Source organism: Citrus sinensis, chromosome 2 (assembly GCF_022201045.2).
Source record: "Citrus sinensis cultivar Valencia sweet orange chromosome 2, DVS_A1.0, whole genome shotgun sequence".
In the NCBI taxonomy this organism is placed as follows: Eukaryota; Viridiplantae; Streptophyta; class Magnoliopsida; order Sapindales; family Rutaceae; genus Citrus; species Citrus sinensis.
Genome location: NC_068557.1, coordinates 27,316,471 through 27,337,066, shown reverse-complemented (window position 1 = coordinate 27,337,066; position 20,596 = coordinate 27,316,471). Strand labels below are relative to the sequence as shown.

The window sequence follows — 20,596 nt, the reverse complement described above, 5'->3', positions numbered from 1 at the left end:
TCACCTCTCTCGGATTCACTACTGTGATGCATCTTTTGCTCCTTCTCCAGGTGGCCTCGCGGTGATATTTCAGCCTCAGGTTTCCAAGGTTTTGACTTAGACAAGGTGTATTTATGGCACTTCTATTTTTGTGGTGTTAATTTAGCTAATGTAATTTTAAATAATTAAAAAGTCTTTTTGGTATTTGTTTTATTTTTTTTATTTTTTGAAGTCTTGCCTCTTAATCGAATAGAATAAATCGTTAAAATTATAATAAGAAAAAAAAGATAATATTAAATTAAAAAAAAAAAACCGCGTGAAGTGCGGTTCTATTTCTTAGTTAAAATAAACAAGAGGCCAAAGAAATGTGTAATTCAAGCTCATAAAGGTTTAATTCTGAAACTTATAATTTTTTTCTCCCAGGGTAAATACAACTAACTTTATCATTGAACAGTTGGAAAGATATCTTATCACTTCAGATAAGTAAATTGACTTCTTGAGTTGTGTGCACCATCACCAGTGTCTTTGGGCTGTCCATGTGATTATATATGGGCTTCACTGTGGGCTGTTTAATAATGTATAACTGTGATTCGTGCAGCTTCAACATTGATGATATCAAGAGCACTCCACTTTGGATTCCCCCTCCAAAACATTTTTTTTTTTAAATAAACCTCAGAAGAGGTATAATATATTAGATGAAAATAAAGGTACAAAGTCCATGTAGTAATGGTAAAGTCAATTAAAATCCTGTAAATATTTCATACAGTAGTAAAAAATAATATGACTAAGAAAATCAGTAGGGCATTCTTAAGAATTATTAAGTAGAGATTTCTTATTTTTTTCATAGAGGGGAATCACACCATGTCAACTTAGAAAAATTAAATCCAATATCGGTTAGAGTGTTTGCAACTCCATTACTATCTCCGTAAATATGGGAACAATAAAATCATACAAACTTTATCATGATTGAGCAATTAAACCATTTAGTATGGAGTACCAAGGAGGAAATAAGATATTGCTTTTTAAGTAAGAATAAACAGCCATCAAATCACATTCTAACCACAACAAATGCCAACTCTTGTAGTATATAAATTCATAAGCTACAAAAAAAATAGGTTTTATTCCCAATTAATACAGTAAAGCATCCCAAAAAAGTTCCATGAGAATCTCTATAAATAGCCTCACGAGAAGTTGGATCCTAATTTCCTTAATTTAGTGTGACCATCAGTATTAACTTTAACCCTACAAAAAATCGAAGGATGCCATAAAATTGTAAAGATCTTTAGAAAAGTACAAAAATAACTGCTCAAACTAACTATGTTATAAATATGAAAAGAGTCAGAAAGGCTTAAAAAATCTGGGCATAACTTTCTCAAGTGAGAGATATAGTCTAAAATATTAATGCTTAGTATGAGCAATTGAAGGTCCAATATTTTCAAACTTCAGCTTGTTCCTAACCTTCCAAGTATGGTTAAAATCACAAGGAGAAATCATCAACCACATATTCGAGGTGTATGACAAGGAAATTGTTTGCTTAAAATAAACTCTTGGAGATCCCAAACATTGCCGGGGGGTGGGGAGCAGTCGTTAAACAAAGATGACAGCCAATCCCAAAGTTCTTTAGCAAAATGGCAACTAACAAAAAGATGGTTGATAGTTTCCTCGTGCGCATTGTTGCACAAAATTGGCAGCAGAAACAATGTACATACCTCTAAGAAGATGATTGTCTTAAGTAGAAAGTCTTCAATGAAAGAGTTTCCAAGCCGAGATAGAAATCTAAAACTCTTCTGTATAGATTTGTTGCGTTATAAATAGTTGAAAACAACCATATGCTCACGCTGCCTACTTAAGTTCCATGTTGCTCTTCAATAAAAAACCAATCAATGAGATTGCATGTAGGTCAAATTAATTACCACGAGATCACATTAATTTAACATTGCATTCTTAATTTTTATCATGAATTAAAATCCCATGCATGTCTTAATTTGATTTTTTCAATCTCTTGGTTTCGGTCTTATGTAAGTAAATAAAAAAAAAAAATCAAAATCAATATTACAATGCATGTGATCATAGAAGCCAAAACCACTAGTTCTTTTCGCGTGTGAACTTGATGGAATGAAGTATTAAATAAACATGATTAATTAATAAAAAATCAAATAAAAATAATTTATTAATTTCTTTTTTTTTTTTAAATTATAAAAGGCCTATAAGAAGTTAACAAAGTTTTATGTTAGGAAGACTGTCTTGATCAATACCTGACCACCATACGAGAACCACCAATCACCTGGTGCCATACCCAAGGGTAGATTCTCAGTGTGCCTACAGTACAGTGGGCAACTGAACCGGGTAAATTTTTATTTTTCCTTAGTTTTCTATATAATTTCTAATATTTTCATGAAATTACATAGTTACTGACATAATTATATTGCCCCCAATAAACACATAATCAATATCTATTTCCATTAAGAAATTTTATTCTATTATTCTATTGGCCCCCTATAAGCTAATTTTCTAGATCTGCCCTGGCTAATGCATGATGCAATTGTTACAGGGTTGATATTACTGACAAGTATATTAATTATGATATTGTGACGTCATTTCTTGTTACGCGATTTGATGATTACATGATGGCATAAAGGAATTGTACTGTAACCTAAGACTTTCTCATTTTCTCCAAGTAGTTGGTATACTTATATATATTTTAAAAGAAGCAGTTGATGTGTTATTAATCATCTAATTGACAAATTCTAAGGGTTTGCCAACGAATATTTGACCGGTTAATGATTTCGTGCCTAGAGGTGTACACAGGATAAGGGAAATATCATGAGCTTTGATAAAGTTCAATGTGTTTATATATCTATTGCAAAATTGCAGAGTGGAATGTGATTTGTAAGAACACGTGAAAGAAAAGAGAATTCGGAAAATGGAATAAATAATCAATAAGAAAGAGGTCGATTCCGGAAAAATCAACAGATAAGTAAATAATAATAAGGGAATAGCTTTAGTTCAACAACCCGTTAATGTAATAGTCGAGGTGGTGCCAGCCGCATTGTAAGTATTTTTGTTTAGCTTTTAAGAATGTTGTATTAAGTGTACATTAGTACTTGGCATCTATATTTTTCATCAGTATTCTATCCAACTTTTATCTACCACGAATCGCATCCGTATACAAAGTTATGTTGAGTCTGTGTCAATAAACGTGCAGTTGATAACAATTATTAAGTGAACGTACCCCACCCTCTTGGGTGACGCAATGTACATGCATGAGAGTTGAATTTGGTCAATTTCTGATGCACTCAAGTCTTTTCTTTACAGGGATAGCAAAACACCAATTTTTTTTTTTAAAATAAAAAAAGAAAGAAAGATGCATGCCCTCCAATTGGCATTTATATATATGGGTATTGCCAATATGTACATGAAAGGATTCGTCAAGTTGCCAACTTTTATCTTTTATTTATATATGAGATAGGTTACATATAATCCTTTCAAAAAAAAAAAAAAAAGGTTACATATAATTATTGTACCTCTTGTGTCTACCGTTCAACTATTCTTTCTCTCTTTTTTTTTTTTTTTAAAAAAAAAACACCTCTTGCCACAGCTTTAAAATGCATTTTTTTTTTTGTTGAACGACTTAATAAAATGCCCGATTGGAGAAAAAAACAGAAAAAAAACAAATGTTGACCGACTCTGGCTAGCTTCTCCTTCTATATATTCTTGAACTTCAACAAAACCATGAGAGTATAGATTCAATTATTAGCGTTAAATTCTGTTTATTCTGGGTTTGTAAATCGTGACGAGAAAGAAGATGAATTTTGGAGTGGGATCAGTGAAGCTGCTGCTTTCTTTGTTACTACTACTATTTGCTCATCTCTTCCTGCTAATTGGTTTATCCGAAGCTCAAAATAACACCACCTCTACGACCGACCCTGCTGAAGGTATATGTATTCAGTTGATTTCTTCCCATTAATTAATTCTCTTGCTAGCTAGCTATAGCCACCGCCCTGCCGTTTTCTTTTCTTTCTCTTTCTTTATTTTGACATAAATTCATTATGTGTATGTGTAGCAGCAGCATGATTCTTTTAGAAAACAATTAACTATATGTTCACAGTGAGTGAGTTGCTGAATGTTAGAAACTTAACTTAGCCAGAAACTAAAATATATATAAAGTTTTAGGTTTTGTTTGGGATTGAAACTGAATAATTATAGCTGTACTTGAATGTTTAGTAAACATTAATTGTTATAATTTAAAAATTAAGTTAATTTTATTTTATATTTATACGATAAAAAATTTACCATATCTTTAATAATTTTATTAAAATTATTATTTAAAAATTATATTTATTATATATTATAAATTTTTATTTAATATTTTTTTTTTTTTTTCACAACAACCATAATTTATGAAATCACGATGTTTGATGATAATTAAACTGTTAGTGGAGTAATATAGAGTGAACGCTAATTAATGAAGAAGACATTAATTAATTGACAAATATTCATTACTGTACAGGTAGGGATGTCAGGTCTATGACTTTTTGTTTTAATAAAAATACATGTCTCGACAAGTTGTGTGATGATAATGATCGAAGTGATCTTAATTTCATTAACAAAGACTTCATAATGCATTCATTTTTTAAAGCTCTTTTTTTTTTTTTTTACATAAAAAATAATCCAATTTAAAATAAATTATGTGCTCGTGCTTTGCTGGTTATCACGTGTGAAAAAATATATTTTTCTTCCTCACTATTGTTATCATCATCTTAACCAATGACGTGGGAACATAAATTCCAGGGATAAGATTATTTGAGGCGGCACACGCGTCGCGTGCTCAGATGCCAAAGATTTTTATTTTTGAATTTGGAATGAAGACACGTCAAAGTTCAAATCAGTGATGTCATTATCATCACTGTCTATATAGAAGAATATTTAACATTAAACGCCAACTTTTGAAAGATGGTATACTCTTGACTTCAACGATAATGAGGCCTAATTTTATATTATGGTTCGATAGTTAAATTTTAAAAGCTATAGTAATATTTTATAAAAATTAATTATTATAATTTAAAAATTAAATTAAATTAATTTTATACTTAAAAAAAATTATTTTTATTAAAATTATTATCTAAAAATTATATTTATTACACAACTTTTATTTTATCGTTATATTTTTTTACAATAATTATAGTTTAAAAGGTATAATACCTTAATATCAAATAAGGCCTAATTAGTTACAAATATTCATTCCAATATCATCAATATAATGCAAGGATAGAGCAATTAAATATTCATTCCAATATCATCAATATAATGCAAGAATAGAGGAATTAAGAACTAAATTGAAGTTTTGTTGAGTATTGAATCAATAGTTAAAGTTATTTCAAATTTTTACTCTTTTTTTTTTTTTTTTACTACTCTTACCTAATAACAATTGATTCAATATTGAGCAAAAACTTAGTTTAGCATATAATCCTTGTATACAGATATGTGATTCATTTTGGTCAAATGAGAGATACGATTCTTTGGCTTAGACTAAAATGTTATGTTTGTATAATTCTTTAAAAAAAGAAAGAAAAAGTGGACTTTTTTTAACGTCAAAAAAGTCAAAGTTTGTGCAATTTCATTTTTCTTTTTCTAAATCAGATATTTCACATTATTGTCTGCTGTAGACTTCAAACAAATGTGGCTACAGGATAGAGATGGGAATTACTCTTAGATATAGGCCCTTTGCTTCTTAACTTCAATGATTTCTTCATCTAATGGGGCCACTTTTTTTTTTCCTCCAAATAATAATTATAATGATTGAAATTTTTATGATTGTGATATATCCTAGACATATACTAAAACCAAGGATTATTTTCACTGGCTGGTTGCAAGCCCCTATCAGTCAAGCATGTACCTCCTCGTTGATAAATGAGTTATAGTGATTCAATGTGATAAGAAGAAAGAGTGATTCTTTTTCTTTAAAAAAAAAAAAAAAATACTATGCGAAAACTTAAATAATTTAGAGGCAGGTCTGAGTTTTGGCTTTTTTTGCAAGAAACTCATAATTTAATTCCTATCAAATATGTTAATTAAGTGTATCATTTTGCATCGTACACGAGGGAATTCAAAATCTTCAAATTTAATATTCGTCCTACATATTCACTGTTTTATTCGTAATGAAAAAACGGATTTAGATTTTATATATCATCATATCCAGAGTGCATTAATCTTCATTAATGATTTTATGAAATTAAATGATATCATTTGGTAACAAAGCTACCATGTATGCACGCATGTGTTTGATGAGCAGTGAGGGCATTGAACTCAATACTGCAGCAATGGGATGCACCGGCGGTGCCATTATGGAACATAAGTGGAGAGCCATGCAGTGGATCTGCTCTCAATGCAACTGATTCTGAATTTGAGAGCCCAAACAACAATCCTGCTATTGTTTGTGACTGTACCTTTGACAATGGTGCTACTTGCCACATTACTAAACTGTAATGCTCTCTTAATATCTCTCTGCGCTTGTTAATTACTATTAATTTCTAAAATGGTTGATGCAGCTGCAATCTAATGGTTCGGTTTGTTTTATTTTATTTTATTTTTTTTTTACAGGAGAGTATATGCACTAAACAAAAAAGGGGTGATTCCTGAAGAACTAGTAACTTTGCAATACCTGACATTTCTGTATGGCTTTTTCACTCAGATATTTTATCTGTCATTCAGATTGTATGTATAAATCAAATTTACGTAATCATCATGATTAACAACTTCTCTTTGAATTTTGTAGGAAAATTGATCAAAATTTCTTCACTGGCCCCTTGCCTTCGTTTATTGGAAATTTGTCTCGATTGATGCTTCTGTGAGTATTGAAATTGGCTTCTTCTAATATTCTCTGATTTGATTTTTGGATTGGGCTGCAAATTCTTTATTCTTTGTATGTTGTCTAATGCAGTGCTATATTTTTGTGTACAGGTCAGTCGCCCACAATGTATTCTCGGGGTCTGTCCCCAGGGAGCTGGGAAACCTTAAGGAATTAACTGTTCTGTAAGATGGCATTTCTTTTTCAACAATTTTGTCTTCTTCTTCTTTTAAATCAGTGTATAATTTTTAATTTCAAATTGCAGTTCTTTTGGCAACAACAATTTCTCAGGAACACTCCCTCCAGAAATTGGCAACTTAGCCAAACTTGAGCAACTGTAGGTTCTAAATTTCTCTCTTTCTTTTTACATATTTGATCATTATCATTTTTTTTAAGTATAGCAAAGCCGCTGGCTTATGAAACTTCAGTAATTTTCAATTGATAAATTCAACAGTTACCTAAACAGTTGGGGAGCCGGTGGTGAAATTCCCTCTACATATGCTAAACTTCGTAATATGCAAACTCTGTAAGCAAAGTTTTTTACATATGCCATTTTGTTTCTCCTCCTGTATAAAGATTATGCTGCCTAAATTGATTAATTTGTTAAATTTCAGGTGGGCATCAGACGCTCCTTTTACAGGCAAAATACCCGACTTCATTGGCAACTGGACTAAGCTCAAGTCCCTGTATGCTTCAAAAAACTCCTTGACTATATACATTCTCTGTGTTCTGTGTAGGGCATTAAAGATTTTGCTTGGCTTCTGATAGCTTTCCTAACATGTTTGTCAAAATGTTGCTGTAGGAGATTTCAAGGGAATTCTTTTCAAGGTCCTATTCCGTCCAGTTTGTCTAAGTTGGCTTCGTTAGATTCCTTGTGAGTAAATCTTTTTCTGACAGTCTCTTGGTCTCTCATTCTCTCTGTGGAAGAATGAATCATATCCGTGATGTTTGAATTGATTCTGTAGACGAATCAGCGATATATATAATGTGAGTTCATCTCTTGATTTCGTTATGAGTTTGAAGAACTTAACTGACTTGTAAGTATACTTCCTCCATATTTCATCGTGTTTAGCAGCCTTTTCATTTTGACACTGATTAGTGATCAGTTGGTTTTTGATTCCTCTGCTCCATAGGTCCCTGAGAAATGCTCTGATCACTGGTTCCATTCCATCTGGAATTGGAGAGCTTCAAAACTTACAGACATTGTAAGTCGATATTGAGAAATAAATTATAGAGTGCCACTTTCTTTTTTTTTCATTTTGATATATATTTTTCCTCAAAATTTTCATCTATATTCTGCAGGGACTTGAGTTTCAACAACTTAACAGGCCAAATCCCAAGAACTTTGTTCAACATCGGTTCTCTTAATTACTTGTAAATTCTTTGAAGCTTTCCTCCATCAATTCGAGATTTTTACTTTCGGACTTCGGTCATTGTTTCGTTATTGCTGATGCTCTTTACACTGCTTCAATGGCCAGGTTTCTTGGAAACAATAGTTTGTCAGGAACACTTCCTACTCAAAAAAGTGAAAACCTTCAAAATATGTAAGCTTTGGTTCAGCTTTCTGATTTACTGAAAGAAAACTTCTAGAAATTCATCCATATGCTTGTTCCTCAATGTGCCCTTATATCCACACATAAACACTGATTTTCTCTTCAGTACTTGCAATTCAAACAATGAGAATATACGTTGCACGTTTCAATTTGAAAGTGTTTTAGATTTAGGCCAGTGATTATCATCTTTCATGCATGCATCGGTTGTGACTTTTGGCCTCTTTCTCTGGCAACCAATCAATAAACTGAGCCAGATTTTTCCTTTGTATTACATATATATACATTGGTTCATATGTTCGAACTCGTTTACTGGTGCTTAACAAAATGTTTCCTGCAGAGATTTATCTTATAATCATCTATCAGGACCTTTTCCATCGTGGGTGACTTCAAATTTACAAATGTATGTCTCTTAAACTATGATAATGCTCTGTTCATCTTCATTTTCTAGAGTTGCCTGTATTGGACCTTAGACCTTGTCAAGCTCATTGCCATACAAAATCAATGGTCCTAGTTTTTTGACCTTTATTATTTTACTGTAACAGTTGTATGAGAATTTCATGAAGTCTCTTGCCCTTGCATCTCTGTCCAATGCTTTGACAATTAACGGTTTGCATTGACCTGCACAGGAATCTGGTAGCGAACAACTTCACATTTGACAGATCAAACATCAGGTGAGTTTTGGTCCTTTAGTTTTCTTTTAATCATGTTAACAGGTCTTAGGAAATATGTCTTTTTTTCAATGAGGATTTGTAAATTAGGATATTTTTCTAGTCTTTTCTTATTTAGTAATATTTTATTTAAGAGGATTTCTACTTAATAAATAAGTAATTTTTCTTTTCGGAATAATTTATTCAATGAGAAATACAACTAGTATAAGTTATAAGGAAATTAATACTTCTCTTACAATAAATAATCATTATATATAAGGAAGTTGGGTTCACTTATTTGTACAACACAATAATAAGTTCTCTACCAGTAGATAGTTTCTAATGTGAAAGAAACAGTAAGTCTATTGAGAGACTAGATGTTAGTAGGATTTTGGGTGTGAGAAAAGATGGTAGAGTGATTGTAATAATTTTCTACACAATAGATTTTTCTCTCATTGTCCTTGGCGGCGACTGTGGTTTTTCTCTAATATAAGAGTTTTCTATGTAAATACTTCTATTATGCCATTAATTTTATTCTCCTTCTATTTTTTTGTTTATTATTTGTTTAATATTTTTGCTTGCAAGATCATCGGTGGGATTAAAATTTCTTAATAAGTGGTATCAGATCCAAAGTTGTGACTCAGAGCAAATATATCAATAATAACGTTTTCAAAACTTGTGAAGGGAGAAATAGAAAAGTTTGATGGAAGAATCAATTTTGGCTTGTGGCAAATTCAAGTCAATGATATATTTATTCAATCTGGTTACACACAAAAAAAAAAAAAAAAAAAAACAAAGATGATGTAAGCCCTGTTCCTATTAGTGGAAACCTATGGAAGTGCATACACAATTAAGGCACCTTAAGCAAGTTTGGCAAATAACTCTAAATTAGTAGATGAAGAAACTGATAATTTCAGCTAGTTGTATGTCTCTTTTCTTCATAAGAGATTGATTTACCCTTTTTAGTGTGTCATGGAAGAGGATGTGTTACTGCTAGTAGGTCCACAAGATTTGTACATAAGGCAATGGTTTGACATTTATGCAAGGTTTGTGGTGGAATTTTTATGTTGATGGTTGGGACTCTCAAGGAAGCCAAATATAAGAGTGATTATTTTTAGCAAGGCAATCAACATGTGCCGAATATGGGTGCTCTAGATAAGATGGAGTACGAAGATTCTCGAGATAAATAATTATAGCTGCTGAACAGAGGATAAGATTTTACCCATGATGGAGTGAATTTCATAAGCCCTATGTGAGTATGGTTTTGGTGGAGCAAAGAAGGTAGTGACTACATGGTTGTGTAGATACACGTGGATCATGTTTTGTCGCATAATTGAAAACTCACTAAGATGAAGATTGTTAGGAAATGTATCTCTTTTTTCAATGAGGATTTTTAAATCTTAAATTAGGATATTTCCTAAGGTTTTCTTATTCAAGAGAACTTTTATTTAAGGAATAAGTAATTTTTTTTTTGCGACTTAACTTATTCAATGAGGAATATAAATAGTATAAGAAAAAAAAATACTTCTCCTACAAGAATTAATCACTGTATATATGGAGGTTGGGTTCACTTATTTGCATAATACAATAATCAGTTCTCTATAAGTAAACAGTTTATACTGTGAGAGAAACAGTAGGTCTATTAAAAGATTAGTGTTATTGGCATTTTGGGTGTGAGAAAAAATACTAACGTGATTGCAATAATTTTTCATATAATGAATTTTTCTCTCGTCGTCCTTGTCGGCCGTGGTTTTTCTCCCGTATAAACTGTTATGTTGTGTGATTGATTTTATTCTCTATCTATTTTTCTACTTAATATTTATTTGAAATCTTTACTTACAAAATCTTGGGTGAGATAAAATTCCCTAAGAACAGTTAATGTGAACTAATTGTTCTCTGTGCTTGTCAGTGTCTTTCCAGGATTGCACTGCCTTCAAAGGAACTTCCCGTGCAATAGAAATGCTCCGCGATGTAAGCTGCCTTCTCTCTGATGTCAGCAATATTATATTTTCATAAGTTATTGTAGTTCCACATTTAGAAGAAAGAATGCTTGTTTAACTATACTTCTGTGTTATGCTTCTAAGTTATGTAAGGAATATGCTAGTGAATTGCTGGGTAAAAATCTTTAATAAGAGCAAGAAGTAGTACAGAAGCTTTAAATTTGACTTGAAGTAGCCGTGTTCCAAGTGGGGAAAACTGTACCACTGTCAGTCGAAATTTTAGAGTTGCTACATTATAAATTTGGTGTCTTAAGCCATCTTAGCTTTAAAAAGCTTTGATGTGATAAAGTGAGTTTGCATGTAATGAGAATTGAAAAAGATTTGTAAAGTGCTGGATGTGTAATGATAAGGAACATTGACCTGAATGGTTTCTCATTACCCAGATATTGACCTTTATGCATTTGATGTCGGACTTCAGTCTGAAAATAGCGAGCGCTTTTGTCTTTGCATTTGCAGATGCAAACTTCTCGATCAAATGTGGTGGTAAACAAATGAGAGCTGATAACATAGTGTATGAGGCTGATAACTCCTCTCTTTCCGCATCGTCCTATGCTGTGACCAATACAGAAAAATGGGGAGTGAGTAACGTGGGTTTCTTTTATGAAAGAGAAAATCCAGCGTATGTGCTAAATACTCTAGGACAAGTGACTGGCACCAGGACCCCAGAGCTTTATCAGACGTCAAGGATATCCCCCGGATCACTTAGGTACTATGGCCTGGGTCTTGAAAATGGACCTTATAATGTAAGCTTGTTATTTGCAGAAACAAATATTCTTGATCGAAGCACAGAAAGGTGGGAGAGTCTTGCAAGGCGTGTTTTTGATATCTACATTCAGGTAAACATATGCCCTGAACCAAAAATTTGGAGCTGGAGATCATGCGATTCCAAAATTACAACTCTTTTTTTTTTTTTCAATTTTTAAGTACATTGAGAAATAATAATTCTATCTCCAATTATCGATCTTCTAGGGAACTCTCCGGTGGAAGGATTTTGACATATCAAAGGAGGCGGGAGGGCCTAACAGAGCTATTATAAAGAATTTCAATGCCACTGTGTCAGAAAACCATCTTGAAATTCACCTATTTTGGGCTGGTAAAGGGACCTGCTGCGTACCTAAACAAGGTGATTATGGACCAGCAATTTCAGCTCTCAGTGTCGTTTCAGGTAAAGCATATGATCCCTGTGAATCTTCATTTAAGATGGAATCTAATAAATAAAATGGCTTATATGCTTCTTTGCTCCTAATAACTGAGTTTTTACTGCTCAGCTTTCAAACCATCTGTAAGTGGATTACCCCCAAGTACTGCAGGGAATAAGAACCACACAGGGTTGATTGTTGGTATTGCAGTCCCTCTTGGAATTTTGGGCTTGATAGCGATATCTATAGTGTTCTACATGCGGAGAAAAAAAGACAACGATGATGAGGAAGGTAAGAAGAGTCCATTGACAATTTAACAATATGTAATAGTAGTTGTAGCAAGCTTGTTCATGAAACTCAATGAATTTGTAATTTCATATTGGTAAATGTTCTGCTTAATTAATCTTTTGTCATATAAATCCTTCATTATTTTGTGATCTTGATATCCGCAAACAGTCATGGTATCCCATCCTATGCTCTTGTCCTTAAATTTTGTCTTGTTTGAGCCTGCAGTGCTAGTTGGGATAGACTCTAAACCAAACACTTTCAGCTATGCTGAGTTGAGATCTGCAACACAAGACTTTGACCCTTCAAACAAGCTTGGAGAGGGAGGATATGGACCTGTGTACAAGGTAACTATATATATTAAGATTACAGCCAATTGATAGTTTTCTTGCATGCTGGCTTTGCCATGTAGTACTTTGTAATCAGTGATCATAGCCTGACACTGCAACTAGAAAACTCAGTTGATGCTTTCCAATTTTCAGTAGGATATAGTGGATATTTTTCAAATTGCTAAATGTTGTACTTAACAGGGTACTCTATCTGATGGGAGAGTAATAGCTGTGAAGCAACTTTCAATAGCATCTCACCAAGGGAAGAATCAATTTGTAAATGAGATTGCTACCATATCTGCAGTGCAACATCGCAATCTTGTGAGATTGTATGGATGCTGCATTGAAGGAGCCAGGCGCCTCCTTGTTTATGAGTATCTTGAAAACAAAAGCCTCGATCAAGTATTGTTCGGTATGATTATCAATTCATTCTTACTCTATGATAATCAATTCATTCTTACTACTAATAAGTAGTAGAAAATAGCGCAAACGCCGTGTTTTAACTTGGTTGCTGAGGCAAAGAATTCAAAGAAGAAAGTGCTGAGTCACTGACTTTTGGAAATAGCATGATCTATTTTGTAATCTTAAATCCAGAATATATTGTTTAGACAATGTCCATAACTGCAAATTAGCCACAATCACTATCCTAAAGCTGACTGACAATGTCCAAGTGAGACCTCATGCAGATAAATGAATTGTCAATTTGTCCTTTAAAATGATCAAAATCACTTTCAGATTGTATAATCTTAACTCCATAAATTTCTAACCACTGCAGGAGACAATGAATTGCATCTGGATTGGCCTACCAGGTTCAGCATATGCTTGGGAACAGCAAGAGGGCTGGCTTATCTTCACGAAGAATCCAGGCCTAGGATTGTACATCGAGATGTCAAAGCAAGTAATATTTTACTTGATGCAGAGCTCTGCCCCAAGATATCGGATTTTGGATTGGCAAAGCTGTATGATGACAAGAAAACCCACATCAGCACAAGAGTTGCAGGGACCGTGTAATCTCCTTTAACATTTCTTCTTACCATTCTTCCAAAAATGATAATTCCATAGTGCATAATACAGGCCTTATCTTCCAATTTTTGGATACTATGGAGTTTGGAGATTTTGATCAGTAACTATTGATCTTGTAGTGGATATTTGGCACCGGAGTATGCAATGCGCGGACACTTGACAGAGAAGGCCGATGTTTTCAGTTTTGGCGTTGCTGCGTTGGAGATCATAAGTGGAAGAGCAAACTCTGACAACAGTTTGGATATGGAAAAGATTTATCTTCTCGAATGGGTGAAGAAAATAATCTTGAACTTCATTCTGCATTCTTCTGGTTAAAGAAACTTAATTTTTTAAATCTTTATCTGAATTATTGTCTATATGATGTTTCTAGGCTTGGAATCTCCATGAAAATAATCAAAGTTTGGGGCTTGTAGATCCTACATTAACAGAGTTTAACGACAAGGAAGCCCTTCGAGTGATAGGAGTAGCTCTCTTGTGCACTCAAGCATCGCCAATGATGAGGCCACCAATGTCACGCGTTGTGGCCATGCTTGCTGGGGATATAGAAGTTGGCAAGGTTATTTCAAAGCCAAGTTATTTGACAGATTGGGATTTTAAAGATATAACAGCAAGCTTTTTGAACGAAGACACGCCAACGCCTTCATCATCTATTAAAAGAAGTAACAGCAAGGAGAAAAGCGAAAGAGAAAATCCAGTTGATGATCATAGTGAAGGAACTGGTGCATTAGTGTCCCCAGTAAATGTCACACAGCTAGCTGATATCATAGCAGAAGGGAGGTGAGAAATATTTTTGTCGCTCGCTGCTGTGATCTTACTATTGTCTAGTTTCTGAAACAAAGACAGCCTAGTGCTGGTGGAGGAATCATCTGCTTCTTATCGTGCCTTCAATTTCTCTTGCGGGGCTATTTGTAGCAATTACAGTCGATGCATATGTATAGCGCAAATAACTGTTATATGACTAGGAGTGCAACGTTTTCGTAGTTCGAACAGCAACAAAACTTCTCATTTTGGGAAGGCATCAATGTATCTAAATAATATGATAATGTCCTCAAATTTTTTGCAGAAACTAAAAAGAATTTGCAACATATGTATTTGTAGATGGTGAATCACCCTTCAATAAGTCGTATTGACTTCATTTTTCAGTTAAAAGCTAATGTAGATGGAAAATCTGCCGGCTGATTACAGGGGATCTTGACACGTTGTTGAAGAGTGGGGCCTTTTTTTTTTTTTTAATTTTAATTTATATTTCTAGGATGAATAGATCATTTCAATAATTTTTAGCTTGTTTTTTGTTCTGAAATTTTTCTTTTTAGACAGGCAGATTCGTATTCGCAAGAAAGCAACCTTGTAGTTTTCTTATTATCATCATCAGCATCCAAAGCTCCTAATGAAATCCAGCGCATCATTCATATTATTAGTGTGTATACTTTTGGGATTGGAATATCGAAATTTGGGATGGGAATAATGAATAGTGTTTATTTAATAAATAGAAGTAAAAACGAGAATGAAATATATGTGGCGCAATTTTTCATTTTACCCACTTAAATTAAAAATTTTATAATTTTATTTTTGTCCTCGATTAAAATATTATTATATTGTTATTATTCTTAGTCTCGTAATTGTTCATAATAATAATAATAATAATAATAATAATATTCAAAAGAAGTAGGTGACATGTTATTATCATGTAATTGACAATTTGAAGGGTTTACCAACGAATATTTTGCCGATTATGATTTCATGCATAGAGATTTACAGAGGATGAGGCAGTATCATGAGCTTGATAAAGTTCAACGTGTTTATAAAATGTAGTGCAAGTTGTGTTAGAGTTGCTTATTACTCAGAACTTTCAGATAAGAAGAAAAACAAGCTCATGCTTACACAGAGCAATAATGCCTGGTCAGCACAAGTTGTTAAGAAAAATGCCAACTCAGCTTTCAGCTCAGCACTAGTTTGTTGGATTGTTGTTAACGTACAATGTTTATGTAACGAATTGTGATTATCTCAGTTGTTGTTAAGCATGTATAAATACATAACTGTAATGATTGATTAGTCAATGAAAGTTCTGGAATTCATTAGAAACATTTTCTCTGAGATTTTCTCTCAAGCCAAACAAACTTTCTTCATTTCTTTGGCATGTAATTTGTAAGAACACGTGAAAGCAAGGAAAATTCGGAAAGCGGAATCAATGAGAAAGAGGTCACAGATAAATAAATAATAATAATAATTAATAAGGGAATAGCTTCAGTTTTACAACCCGCTAATATAAAAGGCGAGGTGGTGCCTCATTGTAAGTATTTTTGTTTAGCTTTTAAGAATTTTATAATACGCGCACATTATCATTCGTTTGCGTGTGTGTGTGCATACAATATATGGACTCATTATTTTAACTTTTATCTGCCACGAATCCCATCCGTATACTTTTTAAAACGAAAACTAAATTGAATAGGTTGGTACAATTTTATGTTGAGTTTGCGTCAGCAAAAGTGCAGTGGATATTGGATAATAATAATCAGGTGAGGGTGGGGAAAGAGACACTAAGATTTCATCATATTGGTGAGGATGCAATGTATTATATTGTTTTTAGGCAAACCCTATCTTACATGCATGTAAGATACATTCTCCTCACATGAATAGTGCATGTGTGGGACCCACATACTATTCATGTGAGAGGAATATATCTTACATGCATGTAAGATAGAAGGACCCTTATTTTTATTATGCACATACAAGAGTTGAATTTGGTCAATTCTGATACATTTTTATTTTATTTTATTTTTTTATTTCTTTTTTTAACGACTTTTCTTTGATAGATGGAACGACTTAAAATGCATGCACGACTGGAGGAAAAAAACAAATATTGACCGACTCTGGCCAGCTTCTTCTTCTACATATTCTTTAACTTCAACAAAACTATAGATTCAAAAATTAGCATTAAATTCTCCTTATTCTGGGTTTGTAAATTGTAACGAGAAATGAAGATGAATTTTGGAGTGGGATCGTTGAAGCTGCTGCTTTCTTCCTCACTACTATTTGCTCATCTCTTCCTGCTAATTTGTTTATCCAACGCTCAAAATAACACCACTGCTACGACCGACCCTGCTGAAGGTATGTATATCCATTTTCTTTAACTCATTTAATTTCTCCTCGTTAATTAATTCTCTTGCTAGCCAGATCACGTAACTATTGGTTAATATGTGATCTAGCCAAATATATATATATTCGCACAATAACTATTGGTTCATTGTTTAGCAAAAAAACATAAATTAAAACCGAATTCTTAACCCGGATATAAATATATGTGTTTCATTTTGTCCAATTAGAGATGTTATTCTTTTAACTAGGACTGAAATTTTATATTTGTATAATTCTTTACAAAAGAATCGTGGACTTTTTCTGTTTCCAAAAAGTGAAAGTAGTTGTGCAATTTCAATTTTTTTTCCTAAATCATATATTTCACATTATTATCTCTTTAGACTTCAAACAAACGAGGTTACATATATAAAGGCCTTTAACTATTTAACTTTAATGATTTCTTCATCTAATGTAGGGATGGCAATGGATTGGATCTGATCCAAGATCCACGTGATCCAAATCCAATTGGATCGGTTTAAAATGGATTTGGATCGGATTTGGATATCGATGTGCGGATCTAAGACGGATCTGGAGCAGATCTAGATCTATCTTAATATCTAAATCCATATCCATATCCACTCATCTTTTTATTTTATTTTATTTTAAAAGTTTCTTAACAATTGTGGAATTATAATGATAATAAATTTTATTCATAGCATATTAGTAGTATTTATCATGCATTTAAACTCTTAAAAATTAAAGGTTAGTTTTGTAAATTTAAAGGTCAGCCAGCCCCAAAGCATGTACATGCAATATTCAAATTGCGAGCCAAGTAATATAACTTGGCAATTTATTTTATTATATTGGCCAAAGAATTTTTAAGGAATATAGTTATTCATATATTTAGTGAAATATGGCCATAATAAAAATAATAAAGGACTGAATATAAATTATATTTAATTTATATGTCATTATCTAATGTTGTAGGAATGAGGGTAGGTGTATCGTTGATATTAGAATGATGAAGGAGACAATAGAATATTAGATTGATCTTACTCCTGCAATTACTTCTGAATAATATTTTATTATCTTTCTTATTTCGTGTTTTGGTATAAAAGTATAAACTATAATATTTATTATATTTTTGAGAAAAATTATATAATTTATTTGTTATCAATACATTTTAGCCTTCAATTTTCAATCTAAAAAATTATTACTTTTTTATTACTGAATTTTAGAATTCATGACGGATCTAGAGCAGATTTGGATTTTAATTTTTTTTTCGGATTTGGAGCAGATATAGATATTTATTTATTTTTTGGATCTGGATATGGAGCGAAAAATATGGATTCATGACGGATCTGGAGCAGATATGGATCTTGATTTTTATTATGGATTTGGATATGGAGCAGAGTAGATCCAACCCATATCTGCCCCATTACCATCCCTAATCTAATGGGATCACTTTTTATCAAAATTGATAATTGTGTGTATACTTTAACATCGTAGACGAGGGAATTCAAAATCTTCGAATTTAAAATTCGTTCTACATATTCACTCTTTAATTAATAATAAAAAAAACAGACATTGATTTTATATATAATCATATCTAAAGTGCATTAACTCTAATAAGTGTACATATATAATCATTCTCTAATGTGGGGGCCTTCATTTTTTCATGTGAACACATTGTTAAACCGTGCGGTTTAATAGAGTCAATGCTGACACGCTTAGGTTGGCAAAATATGGACTTGTGTCGGACTTTTCCAAACCTAGGGTCAAGCCCATATTATAGATAATAAGCCCAGACTCTTCAAAAATCTGTCCAAATTTGGACGGGCAGGCCCTAAGCCAAGCTTGGGCTTGTTCCATTAAATATAAAATAAATTTTTAATAAAGTAAAAATATTTAAATTAAAATAATTATCCAATATATAATAGAATAATAGTGTAATACACAAAATATTATTAACACAATATAATAAATCACAAATGCTAATATAAAAAAATATTAATTTAATATTTTGAGTTTTAATTTAAATTTAATTTATTTTTTTTATAAATTGAAAAGCTAGGCCCTTATCTAGGTCTATTATGTGTCGGCTTTGTATTTTTAAGCCCTAAACTCATAATAAATCAAAACCCTAAACACATTCTAAATCATGCATTATGATCTATAACAATCTAAAATCATGCCAATATAAACCCTAGATAGAGTGATTGGAAATCTTGTGGGGAATAAGGGGAGTAAACTTACCAATCGCTTTGATTCTCTCATAAACAAATGTTTGAATCCTAGGGTTTGGGTTAATCATCTAATTGACAATTCTAAGGGTTTGCCAACTAATATTTACTGGTTTATGATTTCGTGCATAGAGAGATATATATATAGAGGATGAGCCAATGTCATGAGATTGATAAAGTTCAATGTGTTCATATATCTATTGCAAATTGCAAAGTGGAATGTGAGTTGTGAGAACACGTGAAAGAAAAGAGAATTCGGAAAAGGGAATAAATAATCAATAAGAAAGAGGTCGATTCCGGAAAAATCAAATGATAAGTAAATAATAATAATAATAATAATAAGGGAATAGGTTTAGTTCAACAACCCGTTAATGTAATAGTCGAGGTGGTGCCTCATTGCAAGTATTTTTGTTTAACTTTTAAGAATTTTGTAATAAGAGTACATTAGTCGTCATGTATTATTTTTCTGCAGTATTCTAACTTTTATGTACCACGAATCGCATCCGTATACAATGTTATGTTGAGTTTACGTCAATAAACGGGCAGTTGATAACAATAATTATTAATTAAGTGAACCCCACACTAGAGACCATGAAGATTAGGACGCCATATAGAGTTGAATTTGGTCAATTTCTGATGCACTCAAGTCTTTTCTTTACAGGCATAGCAAAACACCAAAATTTAAATTTAAAAAAAAAAAAAAAAAAGCCCGTCAATTGGCATTTATATATACGGGTATTGCCAACTTTTATCTTTTATATATGAGATAGGTTACATATAATTATTGTACCTCTTGTGTCTACCGTTCACCTTTTCTTTCTCTATTTTTTTGTTTTTAAAAAACACCTCCACACTATTTGCTCATCTCTTCCTGCTAATTGGTTTATCCGACGCTCAAAATAACACCACTACTACGACCGACCCTGCTGAAGGTAAACGTATTCATTTAATTTCTTCCCATTAATTAATTCTCTTGCTAGCTAGCCACGGCCCTGGGGTTTTCTTTTCTTTCTCTTTCTTTATTTTGACATAAATTCATTGTGTGTATGTGTAGTAGCATGATTCTTTTAGAAAACAATTAATTGTATATTCAGAGTGAGCTGTAGAAAGTCAGAAGACATTAACAATTAATTTCTCTTTCTTTAACACCTCAATTTAAAATCATCATGGTAGATGATAATTAAGCTTTTAGTGGAGTAATATAGAGTGAATGCTAATTAAGGAAGAAGACATTAATTAATTGACAGATATTCATCACTGTACTGTTAGGGATGTCAGGTCTACAACTTTTGTTTTTAATAAAAATACATGTCTCAACATGTTGTGTGATGATGATGATCGAACTGATCTTAATTTCATTAACTAAGACTCCATAATGCTTTCATTTTTAAAGCTCTTTTTTTTTTTGTATATTAAAAATAATCCAATTTAAAATATATTATGTGCTCGTACTTTGCCGGTTATCAGGTGTGAGAA

At 32.3% G+C, this 20,596-nt stretch overlaps 2 protein-coding genes across 5 annotated transcripts in view; both read left to right on the top strand.

The window, feature by feature from the left end:
* Positions 1-3,325: 3,325 nt before the first annotated feature.
* On the top strand, positions 3,326-14,951 carry LOC102614009 (probable LRR receptor-like serine/threonine-protein kinase At1g56140). The gene is made up of 25 exons (XM_006468351.4): positions 3,326-3,448; positions 3,484-3,914; positions 6,272-6,461; positions 6,580-6,651; positions 6,755-6,826; positions 6,940-7,011; positions 7,092-7,163; positions 7,281-7,352; positions 7,441-7,512; positions 7,629-7,700; positions 7,792-7,863; positions 7,960-8,031; positions 8,129-8,200; positions 8,305-8,370; positions 8,717-8,779; positions 9,006-9,050; positions 10,936-10,997; positions 11,483-11,862; positions 11,996-12,191; positions 12,295-12,456; positions 12,679-12,797; positions 12,981-13,191; positions 13,555-13,786; positions 13,922-14,072; positions 14,173-14,951. Exons 2-25 carry the CDS (start codon positions 3,785-3,787, stop codon positions 14,581-14,583), a joined length of 3,138 nt encoding a protein of 1,045 aa, XP_006468414.1. The 5' UTR covers positions 3,326-3,448; positions 3,484-3,784; the 3' UTR covers positions 14,584-14,951.
* A 1,700-nt stretch (positions 14,952-16,651) lies between these two features.
* Positions 16,652-20,596, top strand: part of LOC102612114 (probable LRR receptor-like serine/threonine-protein kinase At1g56130) — a 36,110-nt gene continuing 32,165 nt past the window's right edge. For 2 of the 4 annotated variants that reach the window (XM_052435345.1, XM_052435344.1), the window contains exon 1: positions 16,767-16,910. Coding sequence is in view for 1 of the 4 variants with exons in the window: in XM_052435343.1 (XP_052291303.1) it covers positions 16,778-16,910 (133 nt within the window). In the remaining 3 variants the exon portion in view is untranslated. Of the gene's footprint in view, positions 16,911-19,966; positions 20,053-20,596 lie in introns of those variants that run through there. The other 2 variants (XM_052435343.1, XM_052435346.1) reach the window with 2 other exon arrangements.

Excerpts from the sequence above, each read along its gene's own strand:
- LOC102614009 (XM_006468351.4), top strand. The coding sequence starts at position 3,785 with ATGAATTTTGGAGTGGGATCAGTGAAGCTGCTGCTTTCTTTGTTACTA. Across the intron at positions 3,915-6,271 it reads TACGACCGACCCTGCTGAAG|TGAGGGCATTGAACTCAATA; the intron begins GTATATGTATTC and ends TTTGATGAGCAG. Across the intron at positions 7,164-7,280 it reads TTAGCCAAACTTGAGCAACT|TTACCTAAACAGTTGGGGAG; the intron begins GTAGGTTCTAAA and ends TAAATTCAACAG.